At 37.7% G+C, this 19,223-nt stretch overlaps 1 protein-coding gene across 5 annotated transcripts in view; it reads left to right on the forward strand.

The window, feature by feature from the left end:
* SESTD1 (SEC14 and spectrin domains 1) overlaps positions 1 to 19,223 on the forward strand; it is a 144,449-nt gene that overhangs the window by 64,358 nt on the left and 60,868 nt on the right. For 4 of the 5 annotated variants that reach the window (XM_010859749.1, XM_010859747.1, XM_010859748.1 and 1 more), the window contains 2 exons: positions 7,783 to 7,873; positions 11,723 to 11,836. In XM_010859749.1, the coding sequence (XP_010858051.1) occupies positions 7,783 to 7,873; positions 11,723 to 11,836 (205 nt within the window). Of the gene's footprint in view, positions 1 to 7,782; positions 7,874 to 7,939; positions 10,554 to 11,722; positions 11,837 to 19,223 lie in introns of those variants that run through there. The other variant, XM_010859750.1, reaches the window with a different exon arrangement.

The raw sequence follows: 19,223 nt of genomic DNA on the forward strand, positions 1-19,223 counted from the left end.
GAAATCAAAAGCTTCTCAGACAAGCAAAAGCTGAGAGAATTCAGCACCACCAAACCAGCTCTCCAACAAATACTAAAGGATATTCTCTAGACAGGAAACACAAAAACGGTGTATAAACTGGAACCCAAAACAATAAAGTAAATGGCAACGGGATCATACTTATCAGTAATTACCTTAAACGTAAATGGGTTGAATGCTCCAACCAAAAGACAAAGACTGGCTGAATGGATACAAAAACAAGACCCCTACATATGTTGTCTACAAGAGACCCACCTCAAAACAGGGGACACATACAGACTGAAAGTGAAGGGCTGGAAAAAGATTTTCCATGCAGATAGGGACCAAAAGAAAGCAGGAGTAGCAATACTTATATCAGATAAAATAGACTTTAAAACAAAGGCTGTGAAAAGAGACAAAGAAGGTCACTACATAATGATAAAAGGATCAATCCAAGAAGAAGATATACCAATTATAAATATATATGCATCCAACACGGGAGCGCCGCGATATGTAAGACAAATGCTAACAAGTATGAAAGGAGAAATTATTTCTTTTTATATTTCAAAATTTTACATCAGAAGCATGTTTACTTTCAAAGTATAAAATGAAATTTGTTTCAGTACTATTACACAAAGTATGATAATAGATATTGAGACTGCCTGTTTTTTAAAAGGGTTTCCCAGGTGACTTAGTGATAAACAATCCACCTATAATACAGGAGACCTAGGTTAAGTCCCTGGCTGGGAAAGATCTCCTGGAGAAGGAAATGGCAACCCACCCCAGTATTCTTGCCTAGAAAATTCCATAAACAGAGGAGCCTGGACGGCTACAGTCCATGGGGTCACAGAGAGTCGGACATGACAGAGCCACTGAGCACGCATGCATGTGTTTTAGAAACGTGTGACAAAACATATATATCAGTGTTTCTCAGCCACTTTTTGTTACTGTTGTCTTTGTGAGGAGCCCTTAAACAGTTTTTCCTATTCACGTCTGCTTGATGTCATAGAGTTCACTGTTTAATCAGTTAGTTATTAGATTGCAAAGTTATGTTTTCTTTATCCCCATATCCACAATGCCAATAAAAATGATTTGGGTACCTTAGGTGTTTCTTATGTGGATACTGAAGGAACCAACCAGAATGAAGTCATGAAAACTACCCAAAATACATCATGAAAGGAGCTATAACAGCTGGGTAGTTCTTATTTAGAATAGTGAAATTATAATTTGAATCCCATATAGGTAGTTGCACAATTGCCAGAATTCTATGGACTGTATATTCTATGCATTCAGAATGAAAAAATATCTTTGGGCATTTTTATTCAAAGAAGATCTTACAGAGAATCTAAATTTACGAAAGAGTTAGAAGTTGAGGCTCACAACCTTTTCTGCTCATCCCTGCCTTCTCAGACTCCACTTCTACTGCAGTGGCCCCTTACAGAGCACTTAGAAGATAACTTGAATATGTATGTAACACTGATTGGTCATTGGTTTGTCTTAGACTTTAGAAAGCTCAGTATAGTCTGCGAGTGTGCCTTGGATGGCTCTTCTCTATTTCTGTTTTTTATGGGGCATGCTTCTAAGAAAGTTTGAGCCAATGCCTTCCTTTCCTCCTTAGCAAAAGCAGTTCCGGCAAATGAAGTATAATTGTGTTGACCTATTGTAGTTAAGTGCTCCGGACATGCTTTATGCTGTTGATGAGTGCTTTTTAAAGATTAATTTCATTTGTTCAATGACTATGTATTGAAAACTTACATTGTCCCATTTTAAAATGTGAGAGCTAAGTTAGCATTTCCTTTCTTTGCCATGAATTTTTAAATGTGTTGTCTTTTCTGTTCCCTTATGCTTAAGTTCACGTCAAGGGATGGCTTAGTTGTCAGGCTGGGCTAGTACAGCAGTATCCAGGCTAATTTCTCTTATCTCCAGTCTCTCCCCCATTTGTACACAAGAGCAAAATTAATTTCGCTAAAACAACAGTTCTGTCATCCTTCTCAGTTTTCTAGACCTCTTCTTTCACACAATGAACTTTAATGCAATAGTCTGTTTATTTTGTTGATACAAAGTGCAGACATTGTTCACCATGCTTTGTGAAGACAAAAAAGACTATGACTGCACTCTCGATGAGGGTCTTTCAGTCTTCTCAACTGCTCTGCCAAGACTTTGTGTGGTTTAACCCACCCTTTCAGTTCCTGTTTCTTGAGTGCTTATTTATCACGCAAGACACTTTTATAGCACTTGCATTAACTCAGTCTTCAAAATGATATTATTTCTATTTCATGCATGAAAAAATTGAGGGCAGAGAAATTAAGAAATTTTCCCAAATTGATGAGGTTCCTTTGCTTATATTCCTCTTGCTCTGTTTCCTTTTGTGTTAATTTTCATTAGCTGCTTATATAGGTATTTCCCAGAATCTGCCAGCATTTCTTCAGACTTATAGCACTTGCCGTTTCTGACTCTTAAGACATTCAATCATAATGTGTTTGGTGATAATTCTTGAAATTTTCCATTTATTTGTCTTATATTTTAAAACATTTCAAAAGTGTATGTTGCTTCCCTTGTAACATTAAAAAGGTAATGTCAGTGAACAGAGATTGGACACTAATTAAAATACTTGCTCCCCACCTTTTCATCTTTCTAAATGATCTTAAGCTTCTTCATGGGAGAAACTGTCTTACGTATTTTTTCATAGCCCTGTGCAGTACCTCATACTTAGTGATCCATAGCCAGTGGATATGGGTTTCTGCTCTTATCTGACTACTTCACTTTCTTCAGAGGTCTTTGTACTCAGGCTGACTGAGCATTCTCACAGCATCACACGTTTTGTTGGAAAAATCAATCATGTAGAAGTTGCAGCTCAGTAGAAGCCATTTTGTTGGAAACAACTCTGTCTAGGCTCATCTTGCTTTCCTTTGAGAACACTAAATTTGAAATGGACCTGAGAATTTACTTATGGATGATAAAGTGCATTAGTTTACTTATGGATGATTGGGATGCCTATGTGAAAAGAATATTCTGTACTTAAAGAAATAATAGATAACAGTAAGTCATTTAATTCTCGTAACAGCCCTATTAGATGATCACTGTTTTCCTTGGCTTGCCCTGTCTTACATATAAGGGAACTGAGGCTTAGAAAGTGTGTGGAATTTAAGTATCTTGATCAAGAACCTGTAGCACATTAGGATTTGGACCTGGTGGCCTAACTAAAGCCTGTGTTTCTAGTCACTGTTGTACTCACCTCTGTTATAATCACAATGCCATTGCAATTGAAAACTCTAAAATCATTTACATTTAGCCTGCATCTATTACAACTTAGAGTTGACATATAAAGATAACTGTGGTGAACCTAGTGGAACATAATGGAAATCTTTTAGATCTTTTTTGTTTTAATATTTTCTTTCAACCATGTATTCAAGGTACATTTAAAATCATAGCATTTTCCTAGCTCACAGGGAAATTGTTGGTCATCCAGTTATAGAATCATGGAATGTCAAGATTGGAAGGTACCTTAACAGTGATCTAGACCAACATCTTCTATCATCTAGACTAACACTTTACCCATACCTAAATCCTCTCTATAGAAATGCTGCCAAGTAATTGCCCAGATTAATCTAATTCTGTAGAGTCACCATTTATAGAAGTTACCTTTCTGTTTCTCTCAAGTTTTGTTTTGGTTTTTTTTTGAAATTGAATTTTAGGTCTATTCTTCCTAATTGTAGAAAAACTCATTTATATTACAGAAAAAAGCTTCATCATACAAGGGTTTAATGAATGACTTGTCAAGAGTCACACAGAAATTAAGCTCATAAGTCTTCAGTCACTCAGTAAATACATGAGATCCTGTAATGAGTTCCTCATCTTTCTAGATGCTGAGGTAATGGGTGAACAAAGGCTCAGTCCTTGCGTGTATGGGCCTTATATGCGAATGATGAAATGACTGTTATTCACAGTGCATTGGCTGTCCATAAGTACTGGGGAACAGAGCATGAAAGGAGCTGAGGGAGGGATGGAGTGGGGAGGAGTGTGTGGTAATATTGTACAAAAGATAACATTTTACCAGAGATGAGTGAAGTGAGGGCCAGGCTATATAGATAGCTGATGAAAGAGCATTTAAGAAAGACTGTTTTAGACAGAAGGAGCAGTAAGTGGAAAGAAGGACACTGAGGCAGTGCAGGCTCAGTGCGTTGTGGGGTCAGTAAGGAGGGTTGTGTGGGTGGAGCAGTTTGAGAGAGGGCCAGGGTTTGTTTGGGGAGAACGTCCAGAGGGGCTGGAGTCAGACCTTAGAGGGCCTGATGAGAAGGAACCGTTGTTATGTTCTGACCAGGGAGTGCTATGTGTGGCTTCTGACATTTTTAGGGGCCCTCTGTATTTAAAGCATTGAGCTGGAAGCTTCCCAGATGCCAGTAAGACAGTAATATCCTTGCATGTTATCCAATGAAGATGAATTATAAACAAGCAATTATAAGAAAAGCATAAGTGAAATTAGTGGCATGGTGGAAGTATAAGCAGAGCTCTTGGAGTGGGAAAAAAGGAGCCCTTGGTTGTAATCAAAGAAATTAGTAAAGAGCTACAGAATACTGACCCCAGAAAATCCACTGATAGACTCTTTCTTGCCAAAGTGAATGAACTAGTGAAGGAGCCACTTCTCTTTTAAAAGCTGTTTTAATTCAGCCACCAGACCCTTGAAAGGCTCTAATGGAGTATGAACAACAAGGTAGGGTCTTAATAGATTTTTTTTTTTTGTATATTGGTCTTAAAACTATGAACATGTTAATAGTAGTATAGGAATTTACTAATGTAGCACTTCAGCTACTCCAATACAACATTTGTAAGGGACATAATATACTTCTAAATCTACGTATATTCTCATTAAACACAGTTGAAACTATCAGTCCACTTGTAGGATTGAAATTTTTAAAAGAATTCCTTTCAAGTAGTTTGTAGTATCAGTTGGTCTTGCAGTTTTCACATATGTAGTAGCTTTGCATTGTGTGTATTTTCTTTATCTATCTTAGTAAAATGTGAAAAAAATATGATTAAGGCTGTTTTTAAGTACTCTAAAAGATAAATATAGAGTATTTTATGCCCTTAAGTTCCTACAGATGGTATTTGCAAGCTTCATTACTTTGTCTTAGTATACAGATTAATTTATTGTGCTTTGAAATATAAATGTGTTTGTATAAAACTTGCTTGTTCAACAAATTGATTGTGCAACCTGTGCCTCAGAGATACAGATGCCAGTGACAAGAAAGTGCCAAATTATGAGGATGACACATTTTTCTTGGCTCCAGTCCCAACCAGGGAAGGCCCTTCACTGGGAAGCTCCACATGTCTTTAGCTCCCCTTCCTGCAAACTTCCATTCTGCACTGGTAGAGTCCCTGCCACTCCTCTGGTGACCCCTTGCTGACAGTTACTCTGTTAGGCTGGTCCTTCTAACGCTTGTATCCCCCCTCAGTCACAGTGGTCTTTCTTCCTACCTGGTCCCACAGCTAGCAATTAGATAATCAGAGTTGCTTCCCCAGCAAGGCTTTATGTTGCCAGTATGAAAGTGATCATTGTATTCCCTCACCCCCACCCTTCAAGAGTGGTTAGTGGATCTTTTATTTTATAATGCAAAATCCAAGTCACATACCTATCACTTTTTTAAAGTGTTTATTTCAGTGGTTTTTCGTTATTTACACAGGATTGCATAACCATCACTCTACTACTAGAACATTGCCATCAACCCCAAAAGAAAACCTGTACCCATTGGCAGTCACTCCTCATCCCGTTCTCCCCTCCTCCCAGCCCTTGGTACCCACTAATCTACTTTCTGTCTCTATGGATTTACCCATTCTGGAAATTTCATATAAATGGAATCATCCAATATATGGACTTTTGGTCTGGCTTTCTTTTCACTTAGCATAATGTTTTCAGGGTTTATCCATTTTGTAGTACATATCAGCACTTCATTTCTTTTTATGATTGAATAATACTCTATTGAATGGAGTAAACAAAAACATTTTGTTTTTCCATTCATCAGTTTTTGAAGATTTGAGTTGTTTCGGATTTTGGCTCTTATGAACTGTACTGCTGTGAACATCTGTGGGCAAGTGTTTTGTATGGACATGTGTTTGCATTTGCCTCACCTCTTGAACATTTCTCTCTTCTCTTTGAAAGCTCAGCTTCTGTCCCCACTTACTGAAGCACCTGTTCTTCTTCTGGGTCTTTAGCAATATTGTCCTCATTCTTGTGATCTTACTGTTTCTCAGTAGAATTGGATATCACTTCTCCAGTAATCCTATAGAGGTTAGTATGAGTGCTTGGAGAAAGTAAAGAGAATTAGTAAAATTCCATGGACTGTTGGATTTAAATCTCAGGAGAGGCCTCCTATTAACCTTTTCTATAATGTAGGCAATTGGGATAACTTTGGGGAGAAATTTCACTACCAAATCCTTGTTCTGCTAGGCAAATCTGCAGTTTCTTCCACTATGTTAGAGGGAGGGCAGTTGAGATCCTTGCATTAATTTGATTTTATAGTAAAACAAATAGTAATAATAATAAAGCTATATAGTTTTCCACTTATGATAGAGTTTTTCCATGTAGTTGTTGGATTTTACTAGGGCAGGCTCCTGGGAGGTGTTTAGTTGGTACTTGAATAATTCGGTATGATATATAGCAATAACACATTTTCCAGCACTCAAGATTTTCTGGTCAACAACTAAGAGGCAAAAGTAAGAACAGAGGTAGGTCCGATATGGTGTATTCAAGCTTTGAATTATTATATACACTAAATTTTCACCTCTTTAAGTTTCTCCCAAAGAACACAAGAACCTCATTTCCAATGGTTTAATAATCAGTTCAGTTCAGTAGCTCAGTCATGTCCGACTCTTTGCATCTCCATGGACTGCAGCACGCCAGGCTTCCATGTCCTTCAGCAATTCCTGGAGCTTGCTCAAACTCGTGTCCATTGAGTCAATGATGCCATCCAGTCATCTCATCCTCTGTCATCCCCTTCTCCTCCTGCCTTCAATCTTTCTCAGCATCGAGTCTTTTCCAGTGAGTCAGTTCTTCGCATCAGGTGGCCAAAGTATTGGAGCTTTAGCATCAGTCCTTTCAATGAATATTCGGGGTTGATTTCCTTTAGGATTGACTGGTTTGATTTCCTTGCAGTCCAAGGGACTCTCAAGAGTCTTCTCCAAAACCACAGTTCAAAAGCATCAGTTCTTCGGCGCTCAGCTTTCCTTATGATCCAACTCTCACATCCATACATGACTCCTGGAAAAACCATAGCTTTGACTAGACGGACCTTTGTTGGCAAAGTAATGTTTCTTCTTTTTAAAGGTTTAATAATAGCTTACTTTATTTTCTACCTGGTTTTGAAATATCACTTTGCAACCTTATACTCTTGGCAGGAAGAAGAGATAAGAAGTACATCCACACTTGGCAGGCATCAGTTACCTATCACCGTGATCCCATTTTACAGATGAGGAGGTTGAGGGGCCAGTGAGGCTATTTGAATGTTGGTTTGGTTTTTTTTTCTCATATTAAGATGTTGAATTTACATGCTTTTAGAGTAATTTTCTCACCAGATTAGCTTATAAATTGCCTATGTTTCCTGAAATGAGAAAAGTAAATTGCTTGAGAAAACTGAAAGGACACCCTGAAGAATTGTGTTGACCATGCAAACCAAATCAAGTGAAATTAATGCTGTGCCATGTATGACTCAGCGTAAGCTTTATTTATGATTTTGAAGAATAAAATAGGAAGCTTATTTTAATATACTCTGTAATTTTGTTTTGTTTCAGTGAGAAGTGTAAGGCTAGAGGATTTACCGTGATTGTGGATGGCAGAAAATCCCAGTGGAATGTGGTGAAAACAGTAGTCTTAATGCTACAGGTAATTTTATTTTTGGCTATCAGGAAATGGTTTTATTTTACAGCAACAGATTAGATGATAGTGGCAAATGCATTTCATTTATTGGACTGTGCCCAAGCTTCTAAGCAGTGACTTTGTTCTGAAATGCACAGATCAGTGTTGAATTGTTCAGATTTGATCTTCATAGGTTTTGCTTGAGTAGTAAAATAAATTTCAGCCCTATTCTAAAGATAAGTAAATTACCAAAAATAATATGTCATGTTTAAGTAATTTAAGCATTGAAGCCAGTGAGTTTCACAATGTGAGGGCAGAGGCTATCAGACTCATCTGGGCGCTCTTCACGCTGTAGTATTTGCATTATCCCACCTCAAGGAGGGAATAGGACTGGGTAAGTCTAAGCTGAGAATTCTGATAGGTTTCTCCCTTTGTTTCCCTCTTTCCTCTAAGAATCATCAGGGTTCGTGATAGTCGTATCTGTTTCTAATCTAGAAGAAATGTACTCAACTGTAGCTGTGTCCTTGGGGACTTCAGCAGCTCACAGACAAGCATTTCATAAACAGCTGTGGCTACAGAATCCCTGGTCTGGGTGGGTCCTAGTCTTTTGCTTATACTTTCTAGTGTTCCTCACAGAATGTTTCTGTAATCCCTTGCATGTAGTAGGTTCCTAGTAGTTATTTGTTGATTTATTATGAGAGTATTGAGGATATTGAGAAAAATACAACAATTGAGTGAGCAAAAGGGGACAGATTGCTCTCATGTACCTGGGTTTCCTTAAGAAGAGCTTATGTAGAAAGTTAAAGTTAAGTGAGTTAAAGAGATTATCTAATTTAAAATAAAGAAAGTGAAAAGGGCATTCCTGGCTGATTTAGTGATAGCTCAAAAATTAAGTGAATACAGTAAAAGGAACTGATGGCAGGGTAGTTTGGGGAAGGTATGTTGGCTGTTACATGGCAGGTGAACATTCAATTAAGTATCAGTGATATTAAAAGAAAGATCAAGAATTTTAAATGACCTGGCAAATAATTAGTAACTACTTTAGGGTTCTGTGGAAAGGAATATAATTTAAACTTTTAAATGACAACTAGGGAGAATGATTGTTAATGGATTATTTTTTGTTTAAGATAAAGAATTCTTAGAAAAAGAATCTCAAAGAATGGGTACTCATAATTTTAGTTTTAGTGCTTAGTATGGTTCAGGTGCTATGTACTAAGCTTGTTATATAAATGACCTCGTTTAATTTCATCCTCACAAACTTGGGAAACAAGTTCTGTTATCCTCAAAAGTCTTCAATGATTTTAAATAACTTAACCTATGTTCTTGTGGTGAACGTGGGAGAAAATCACAGTTGGAACCCGGAGCAGCCTAAGCCCCTTTAAAAGTGTATATTTACCACTGGGATGTGTCTGAGGTGGTTCCCAAATTTTCTGCCCAGTACCTTATTCTTGATTGGTTGGCCTACCCTTCATCATTAGACTCCCTCCTTTGGATTGGAAAGGACATAGGCTCCATTGGGTCAGTTTTTAAGGGAACGCAGATTGGTGTCCCATTAGTAACTCTTTCTGTTAAATATATTCCCAGTGCTTTTAAATTCTAAACCCTGGAGACAAACTCTTCTCTGTACAAATTGTTAGAAACCCATTAATTACAACCTTGGGTTCTTCCATTCAACTGTTTCACCAGTGAGCTGTTTGGGACTTGCTGTATGAACTGGACTTTGATCAGTGGCAGTTTTGAAGAACAATCAATGGATGATTTAATCCCCTCTTGTGATTTCTATTCTGATAGGTGTTTTAACAACTTTTGGATTTTGTTAATAGTTACCTTTTCAGAAATTGCGATGGCTTGTTGTTTACTCCTCGTCAAATAGTTTCTGCATACAAAGTTATGTTGCTTTTATTTCAGAAGTTGCTGGAACCAGCTGTTTGGGAGCCCAGAGCTCTGCCTGTACAATATTCTCTGACATGACTGGCTTGTTTTCTTTTGTCCCTAACAGCTTTAATACTTAGTGATTTTGAATATTTGATTTCCATAGTCATTATATAAATAAACCTCATTTTACTCTAAATTTCCCACCCCCTCTGATACAAGTTTTGATAGCACTGAGGGTTTTTTTAAACTTTATTCATAACCCAGTCATTGCAGGGGGCACTAGATTTGTGGCATGTCCAGTGAGATATTTAAATTGAAAGGTTTTCTGTTTTCCCCTGATCAATACTAATAATACTTATTATCATATAGCATTATTATTATTCAGTAGTGTTATGGTCTAGAACAGTGGTTGACCCCTAGAGCTTGTAAACAGAGTTTTGTTTACGTATTGTTTATGGCATCTTTCACACTATGTGGACAGAATAAAAATAGTTGCAACAGAGACTGTATAGGCTTAAAAACCTAAAATATTTTTTATCTGGACCTAGAGAAAGAATTTACTGACCCCCGGTCTAGAATGTTTGGAATGTTATGGTAAAACTTGAGAGTCAGACCGACCTGGTTTTTGTTCTAGTACTATTCCTTCAAACTCTGTTCCTTTAGACAAGTTCCTTTAGTTCTCTCAAGCTTAGTTTATGCTTCTGTAACATCGGAAGGATGAGATCCACTTGTTAATGTGAATTCATTTATTCAACAGAGACTCATGGAGTATCTTCTATATGCCAGGCACTGTCATAGGCCCTGGAGATACAGGAGTGCCATGATAGATGAGGTACCTGACCTTGGGAAGCCTATGTTCTGTCTGAGGAGTCAGACTATAAGCCATTAGGCAAATTACTAAGTAATGTAACATCATATACTGATAATGCTATTTAGAAAAATAAATTGGTGAAAGGAGACTGAGTCAAATGTTGCTGCTTTATATAGGATGGTCAGAGAAAGTCTCTAAAGAGGAGGGACTATTTGAGTAGAATCCTAAATAAACTGAGAAAGTGCTTCTAGGTATAGGGCAAAGAGCATCCCAGGCAGAGGAAACATCAGGGCGTAGTCTTGAGCTGGGAACAGATTTGTCACATTCCAGGAGCGGCAAGAAGGTCAGCGTGGCTGTGGTAGAGCAGTGAGCTAAGAGGGGAGAGGTGTGTGATGAGGTCTGAGGTCATGGGGCCTTGAGCTGGGCGGGCTTCTTGGCTTTGCTAAGGGGTTTGAATTTTATTCTGAGTATGAAAAAGTGCAAAAGTGGGAGGCCTGCTAAGAGGGTTTCAAAAAGCTGATTTGTTTGGGGATATTAGCAATGTAGGTGGTAGAAATGGATAAGTTTAATTAAGATATATTTTAAAAATAGACTCTGTGGGACTTGCTGATAAGATATATATGGAATATATATTAGCTCAGTAAATGTTAATTTCCATTCTTTAGGTGATGATGTGAATAACTGTATCTAGCAAATGTGAAATTGTATTTGTGGAGGTTTAGCTTTGTCCTCTTCTTCAAGTTAATAATCATGTAGAATCTTGGCTTCTTTGTATAATGGTATAAGAAGCTTATTTGTTAGAAAATTGATTTACATTATTGGAAGAAATTCTCTAAGATGATTGTGTTAGAAAAAATTTTTTTCATATCATAGAAAAGCCAAATTTAGTAATTTCTCAACTAAAAATTATCTTGCAGTTTAAATATATTCCTATTAGAGATTCAGTAAAACACAAAAATAATTCACATGTGCTGTCTTTAAACATTGTTTTCTGAATCAGATTCTTTCAAATATTTATTTATTGCCATGTATGTTTTGCGGTTTGCAGCATTTCTTGTATTTTATCTCTTTAATTATTTTCCAGAGGTCTCTTACTTACTCTGGTCAATCATGAATACCTAATAATTTACAACTTCAGTAAATTACTAACTTTACATGTATAATTTTTTCTTTTTTTTTGTATTTTATAGAATGTTGTTCCAGCTGAAGTGTCCCTGGTTTGTGTAGTGAAGCCAGATGAATTCTGGGATAAGAAAGTAACACATTTTTGTTTTTGGAAAGAAAAGGATAGACTTGGCTTTGAGGTAAATGTACTCTATGAAAAAGCAGAAGTGTGCTATGTCTTTAAAAACAGCGTTTTGATGGTATTATTTTGTTTGTTCAGCATTGGATACTGTGCAGTGCTTACACAGCGCTCAGCCTAAGTAATGATTAATATTTAGTCAGCATTCTTGTTGAATGAATTATTCTTTGTCAAGGCCACGAATGCTTTCTTATTTTCATTTTTATTAATCTTTGTGAATTCTTTTGAATAAGTAGAACCTTTCCATTAAAAACGTTTTTGGGGGACTTTCTTGTTGTTTCAGTGGTTAAGACTTTGTGCTCCTTGATCCCTGGTTGAGGAACTGAGATCCCATAGGCTGTGCAACATGGCAAATATATATATATAACATCACCAAGAAGACATTTAGCTAATACTAGGAAATCCTAGGGAGAAGGCAATGGCACCCCACTCCAGCACTCTTGCCTGGAAAATCCCATGGGCGGAGGAGCCTGGTAGGCTGCAGTCCATGGAGTCACTAAGAGGCGGACTTTCATCCTTGGAGAAGGAAATGGCAACCCACTCCAGTGTTCTTGCCTGGAGAATCCCAGGGACAGGGGAGCCTGGTGGGCTGCCGTCTATGGGGTCGCACAGAGTTGGACACGACTGACGTGACTTAGCAGTAGCAGCAGGAAATCCTAGACATTTAGAAATTGAAGTCAGAGCCTGTTTGGTATGATGTCATAATTATTTCTTAGTATCTGGTTTGGTTTTGATATATAAGAAGTTCTTCATCCTTCCCTGTTTATAGTACGCTCTCCCTCTTACTTTGCTTGTGTGAAACTTCAGTTGACCCATGGACAGCATGGGTTTGAACTGCACAGGTCTGTTTACAAGTGGAGTTTTTTAATAAGTACACGTCGACCCTCCATATTTTCAGGTTTAACGTGCACAGATAGAGAGGGCCATTCATTGTACTTTGCCGTTTTGTGAAAGGGACTTGAGCACCGTGGATTTTGGTGTCAGTGGAGTGTCCTAGAACCAGTCCCCTGTGGACACTGAGGGAAGGCTTACGTATTATTACTGTGGGTCAGAAAGAAGTCTTAAGGTAGAATGCAAATTTGAACAGTTCTGTCACATTTTCCCTCCACAGCCTATTAATCCAGCTTCCTAGTTGGAGAGTCCATAGATGTTAACCTTTACGTTAGCTAAAGTGTGGAAGCACTGAAGGGTGCCAAAGCCTAACCCAGCCCTGTAAAATCTGGAGCCTTGCAATGTTTCCAAGAGTCAGGCAATGAAGACACATTGTGGACTTTGCCATACTACAATACTCATTTTTATTTTCAATAAAATCAATGTATTTTTGGTATGGAGGAAGTCTCCAAGGTGTCTAAGATTTAATAAAGTCTAGTTAAATTTTTTTTTAAATGAGGTAGCCTGAAATATCTTAAAAATGTGTAACATTTTTCCTGCACTTTAAAGTTAAGTATGAGATTCATCCATTTTAGTGTACAGTTCTGAGAGTTCTGACAAACGCAAACTGGTCTGTAATCACCACAGTCAAGAAATCCAGGGAATATTACGTCAACTCCAAAAATTCTATCATGTTCTTTAGTCAACTCCTCCTTCCATCTTTAGTCCCTGACAACCACCCATCTGTTTTATGTTCTGTGTTTTTTGCCTTTTTCAGAATCCCATGTAAGGAAAATGACAAAGTCTGTAGCATTTTAAATTTACTTCTTTCACATACATACTTGCATTTGGGATTCATCTGTGTTGTTGGGTGTATTGGTGGTTCCTTTCTTATTGGTAGGTAGTAATCCACTGTGTAGATGCACCACAGTCTGTTTATTCATTCCCTGATTGAAGGACATTTGGGATTGTGTTCAGGTTTTGGTGATTACAAATAGTCACTGTAAATATTGTGTATAGGTCTTGTGTGAAATTTTTTTAAGAGCTAAAATATCTAGGAGTGGGATGTTGGATCATATGGTAAGTGTATGTTTATTTACTTTCTAAGAAACTTCCAAACCAGCAGTTTCAAGGTGGCTGTATCATCTTGCATTCCCATAAATTGTGTGAAGTTCCAGTTGCATCTTAGCAGCACTTAGTATTATCAGATTTTGTTTCTAAATTATAGTTACTCTAGTATGTGTCTAGATGTTTATCAGTATTGTTTTACTTTGCATTTCTCTAATGGTTAATGATGTGAGTATATTTTCAAGTACTCGTTAGCCATCCATATACTTTCTTTCATGATGTCTGTTCAACTCTACTCATTTTTTAAAAAGTAATTAAGGCTTTTGAGCATTATGTATGTGTTTTGGATAGAAGTCCTTTGTCAGATATGCCATATGCAAAAATTGCATCTCAGTTTGTTGTTTGCCTTTTCATTCTCAACAGCATTTTTAGAGAAGATTTTTAATTCTGATGAAATCTGGATTTAAAATTTTTCCTTTTATGAATCAGGTTTTTGATATCATAGCTGAGAGATCTTTGCCTTAGCCAAGGTCACAAAGATTTTATGTTTTGTTTTAGATGTTGTATAATTTTAAGTTTTATATTTAGATCTGTGATCTGTTTTGAGTTAATACTTGTGAATTATTGTCTGACATATATTTAATGACTTCACTTATTTTACGTTTGTTAAGATTTGGTTTTGGAGCCAGTAGCTGCTCTCTTTGCTGATTTCCTCACGCGCCTGTATTCTCCATGTCCTGTGCATGTGTATTCTGCCTCTGTGGGTGGTGTGATTTGCAACCGTCAGGATTGTTCATGGTGTTGTTCATGGGCTTTGTAGTGTTCTGTCTGCTTATTCTACCAATTACTAAAAGAGGAATATTACACTCTCCAACTATAATTGTGTGTTTATTTGTCCTGTCATTTCTATTGGTTTTTGCTTTTTGTATTTTGAAGTTCTTACTGAGGTGACTAGTTAAGATTTCATTATTACATGTCCTTTTTTTTATCCATGATGATACATCTGGTTCTGAGGTACACATTGTCTGATACTACCGTTACTACTGAAGCTATCCCAGCTTCTTTTCATTTACATTTACAGTGGTTGTTGTTTTTTTTTTTAATAGACTTAGTATAGTTGGGTCTTGTTTTCATATCCAATCTGACAGTCTCTGTCTTTTTAGTGGTTTGTAAGACCATTTATATTTAATTAATTCTTAATATGTTTGGATTAAAATCTTCTATCTTGCTGGATTTTATGTAGTTTTTATGCCTTCTTTTGGACTATTTTTATAATTACATTTTATCTTCATTCAGTTCAGTTCAGTTCAATTCAGTCGCTCAGTCGTGTCCGACTCTGCGACCCCATGAATCGCAGCACGCCAGGTCTCCCTGTCCATAACCATCTCCTGGAGTTCACCCAAACTCATGTCCATCGAGTCGGTGATGCCATCCAGCCATCTCATCCTGTGTTGTCCCCTTCTCCTCCTGCCCCCAATCCCTCCCAGCATCAGAGTCTTTTCCAATGAGTCAACTCTTCGCATGAGGTGACCAAGGTACTGGAGTTTCAGCTTCAGCATCATTCCTTCCAAAGAACACCCAGGGCTGATCTCCTTTAGAATGGACTGGTTGGATCTCCTTGCAGTCCAAAGGACTCTCAAGAGTCTTCTCCAACACCACAGTTCAAAAGCATCAATTCTTCAGCGCTCAGCCTTCTTCACAGTCCAACTCTCGCATCCATACGTGACTACTGGGAAAACCATAGCCTTGACTAGACGGACCTTTGTTGGCAAAGTAATGTCTCTGCTTTTTAATATGCTATCTATGTTGGTCATAACTTTTCTTCCGAGGAGTAAGCATCTTTTGATTTCATGGCTGCAGTTACCATCTGCAGTGATTTTGGAGCCCAAAAAATAAAAGTCTGACTCTGTTTCCACTGTTTCCCCATCTGTTTCTCATGAAGTGATGGAACCAGATGCCATGATCTTTGTTTTCTGAATGTTGAGCTTTAAGCCAACTTTTTTACTCTTCTCTTTCACTTTCATCAAAAGGCTTTTTAGTTCCTCTTCACTTTCTGCCATAAGGATGGTGTTATCTCCTAGGATCCCATTACTTTCTTTATCTGAACCAAGTTCTGGTTCAAATGATCCATACAGTCAAAGGCTTTGGCATAGTCAATAAAGCAGAAATAGATATTTTTCTGGAACTCTTGCTTTTTCGATGATCCAGTGGATGTTGGCAATTTGATCTCTGGTTCCTCTGCCTTTTCTAAAACCGACTTGAACATCTGGAAGTTCACGGTTCACGTATTGCTGAAGCCTGGCTTGGAGAATTTTGAGCATTACTTTACTAGCATGTGAGATGAGTGCAATTGTGTGGTAGTTTGAGCATTCTTTGGCATTGCCTTTCTTTGGGATTGGAATGAAAACTGACCTTTTCCAGTCCTGAGGCCACTGCTGAGTTTTCCAAATTTGCTGGCATAATGAGTGTAGCACTTTCACAGCATCATCTTTCAGGATTTGGAATAGCTCAACTGGAATTCCATCACCTCCACTAGCTTTGTTTGTAGTGATGCTTTCTAAGGCCCACTTGACTTCACATTCCAGGATGTCTGGCTCTAGGTCAGTGATCATACCATCATGATTATCTTGGTCCTGAAGATCTTTTATGTACAGTTCTTCTGTGTATTCTTGCCACTTCTTCTTAATGTCTTCTGCTTCTGTTAGGTCCATACCATTTCTATCCTTTATCGAGCCCATCTTTGCATGAAATGTTCCCTTGGTATCTGTAATTTTCTTGAAGGGATTTCTAGTCTTTCCTATTCTGTTGTTTTCCTCTATTTCTTTGCATTGATCGCTGAGGAAGCTTGTTTATCTCTTCTTACTATTCTTTGGAACTCTGCATTCAGATGCTTATATCATTCCTTTTCTCCTTTGCTTTTTGCTTCTCTTCTTTTCACAGCTATTTGTAAGGTCTCCCCAGACAGCCATTTTGCTTTTTTGCATTTCTTTTCCATGAGGATGGTCTTGATCCCTGTCTCCTGTACAGTGTCACGAACCTCAGTCCATAGTTCATCAGGCACTCTGTCTATCAGATCTAGTCCCTTAAATCAATTTCTCACTTCCACTGTATAATCATAAGGGATTTGATTTAGGTCATACCTGAATGGTCTAGTGGTTTTCCCTACTTTCTTCAATTTAAGTCTGAATTTGGCAATAAGGAACTCATGATCTGAGCCACAGTCAGCTTCCAGTCTTGTTTTTGCTGGCTGTGTAGAGCCTCTCCATCTTTGGCTGCAAAGAATATAATCAGTCTGATTTTGGTGTTGACCGTCTGGTAATGTCCAGATGTGTAGAGTCTTCTGTTTTGTTGTTGGAAGAGGGTGTTTGCTATGACCAGTGTGTTCTCTTGGCAAAATTCTATTAGCCTTTGCCCTACTTCATTCCGTATTCCAAGGCCAAATTTGCCTGTTACTCCAGGTGTTTCTTGACTTCCTACTTTTGCATTCCAGTGCTCTATAATGAAAAGGACATCTTTTTTGGGTGTTAGTTCTAAAAGGTCTTGTAGGTCTTCATAGAACCGTTTAACTTCAGCTTCTTCAGCGTCACTGGTTGGGGCATAGACTTGGCTGGTAATTTATCTCTCTTTATTTTTTCCAGTGGTTGCCCTGGGTTTATCATCTTTAATTCATGGAGTCTTATCTTCAAATAATATAGCATTTAACACTGGTAATCCCTTAGTACAGTATCTCTCTAACACTTTCCTCCATTGCTTTCATACATTTTGCTTTCACTAGACTGTAAGCACACAATATACTGCTACTATTTTTGCTATAATATCTTTATAACAATTAAAATAAAAAATTAATTTCATATGTCTTCAGTTGTGATATTTCCAGTATTACTCATTTCAGCTTTTTGGCTGGTGTAGTCCTTCTGCCTAAAGAACTTCCTTTAAACATATTAGCATCACAGGTCTGTTGGCTTTGAAGTTTCTTAGATTTTGTTTGCCTAAAAAAAAATGTTTATTTCTGTTTCAGGTCTGAAAATTATTTTCAGTTGGTATAGTTTTTTTTCACTATTTGATTTTTTTTTTCTTTTAGCATGTTAACTGTATCACACCTGCTATAGCATGTCTGTATCATTGCCTTCTCATTTCCTTGGTTTCTGAGAACTCTGCTGTTACTGTATCTTTGGTCTTCTATAGGTTATATACCTTTTTTGTTTTTAATCTCCTTAGCCACCTTTAAATTTTTTGCTTCATTTTTAATTTTCAGCAGTTTTATTTTGTAATGTTTTATTTGGTGTTAATTCTGTTAGTTGTTTGCTGCACTTTTTGGGTCTCTGGTTTGACTTCTGCCATTAGTTTTGGAAAATTTAAGACATTTTCTTTTCAAATATTTCCTTTGCCTCATTTTATTTTCTACTCTTTCTAGAACTCCTATTGCATGTATGTTAGACGATATGAAAATTTCTCACCATTCTAGGTTGGTGTTCTATTTTATTTTTTTCTTTTTGTGTTTCAGTTTGGATATTTTCTGTTGATCTGTTTTCAAGTTCACTGCCTGCTTCCTTAGCTGTGTTGAGTCTGTTGATGAGCCATTGGTAAATGGACTTTATCTCTTTTATCATGTTTTTTGGTTTGTAGTATTTCTTCTGGATTCTTTCTGATGGTCTCTCTCTTTGCTGTAATCCCTGTCTGTTTTGCCTGTTGTCTTGCAGATCTTCCATGAGAACTTTAAGCATAAATAATAGTTATCTTAGTTCCTTACCTAATAGTTGCAATATCTGGGTCTCTCTTCCTCTAGTTAGATCATTTGGTTTTTGTTCTTGGCAGTTTGTTTTTCCAGTCTTGCTTTTTGTATGTTGCATGTTGGACATCTTGTTTAGGACAGTAAATATTGAGATAAACCATATTTGTACTTGCACGTGAGCCACTCTTGTTTTTGCTGGGCTCTTGTTGGGACAGGGGAGGGCTTGATTTAGTCTAGACAGGACTTGAACTGGCTTTGGCTTCGGCTGTTGCTCTTCTTTTCCTCAGGGGATGACAGGCTTCAGACTCCTCTAGGGTTGGTGTTTGTTTCACCCTCAGCTGTAGATCTTTCCTTTGTGCCTGTGTCTCAGAAAAGGTTTCTCTTTAAACGTCCCTCAGCAATAGACTGCTGTTACTTGTTACTCAGCGTTTGTCAGTGGTTCATTTTTTTCTTGTTCTGATTCAGCTTCGGTCTTAGGAACGCTTTGGGACCCAGGGTCTAGAGGGTCTAGGACCCGCTTTCCCAGCTTTAGGAAGACTAGCAGTCTGGGTTCATAATATTTCCCTGCCTCCACTAGGATAGGAGAAGGCAATGGCATTCCACTCCAGTACTCTTGCCTGGAAAATCCCAGGGATGGAGGAGCCTGGTGGGCTGCAGTCCATGGGGTCGCTTAGGGTTGGACACGACTGAGCGACTTCACTTTCACTTTTCACTTTCA

Source organism: Bison bison, unplaced genomic scaffold (genome assembly GCF_000754665.1).
Source record: "Bison bison bison isolate TAMUID 2011002044 unplaced genomic scaffold, Bison_UMD1.0 scf7180017864460, whole genome shotgun sequence".
Classification (NCBI taxonomy): domain Eukaryota; kingdom Metazoa; phylum Chordata; class Mammalia; order Artiodactyla; family Bovidae; genus Bison; species Bison bison.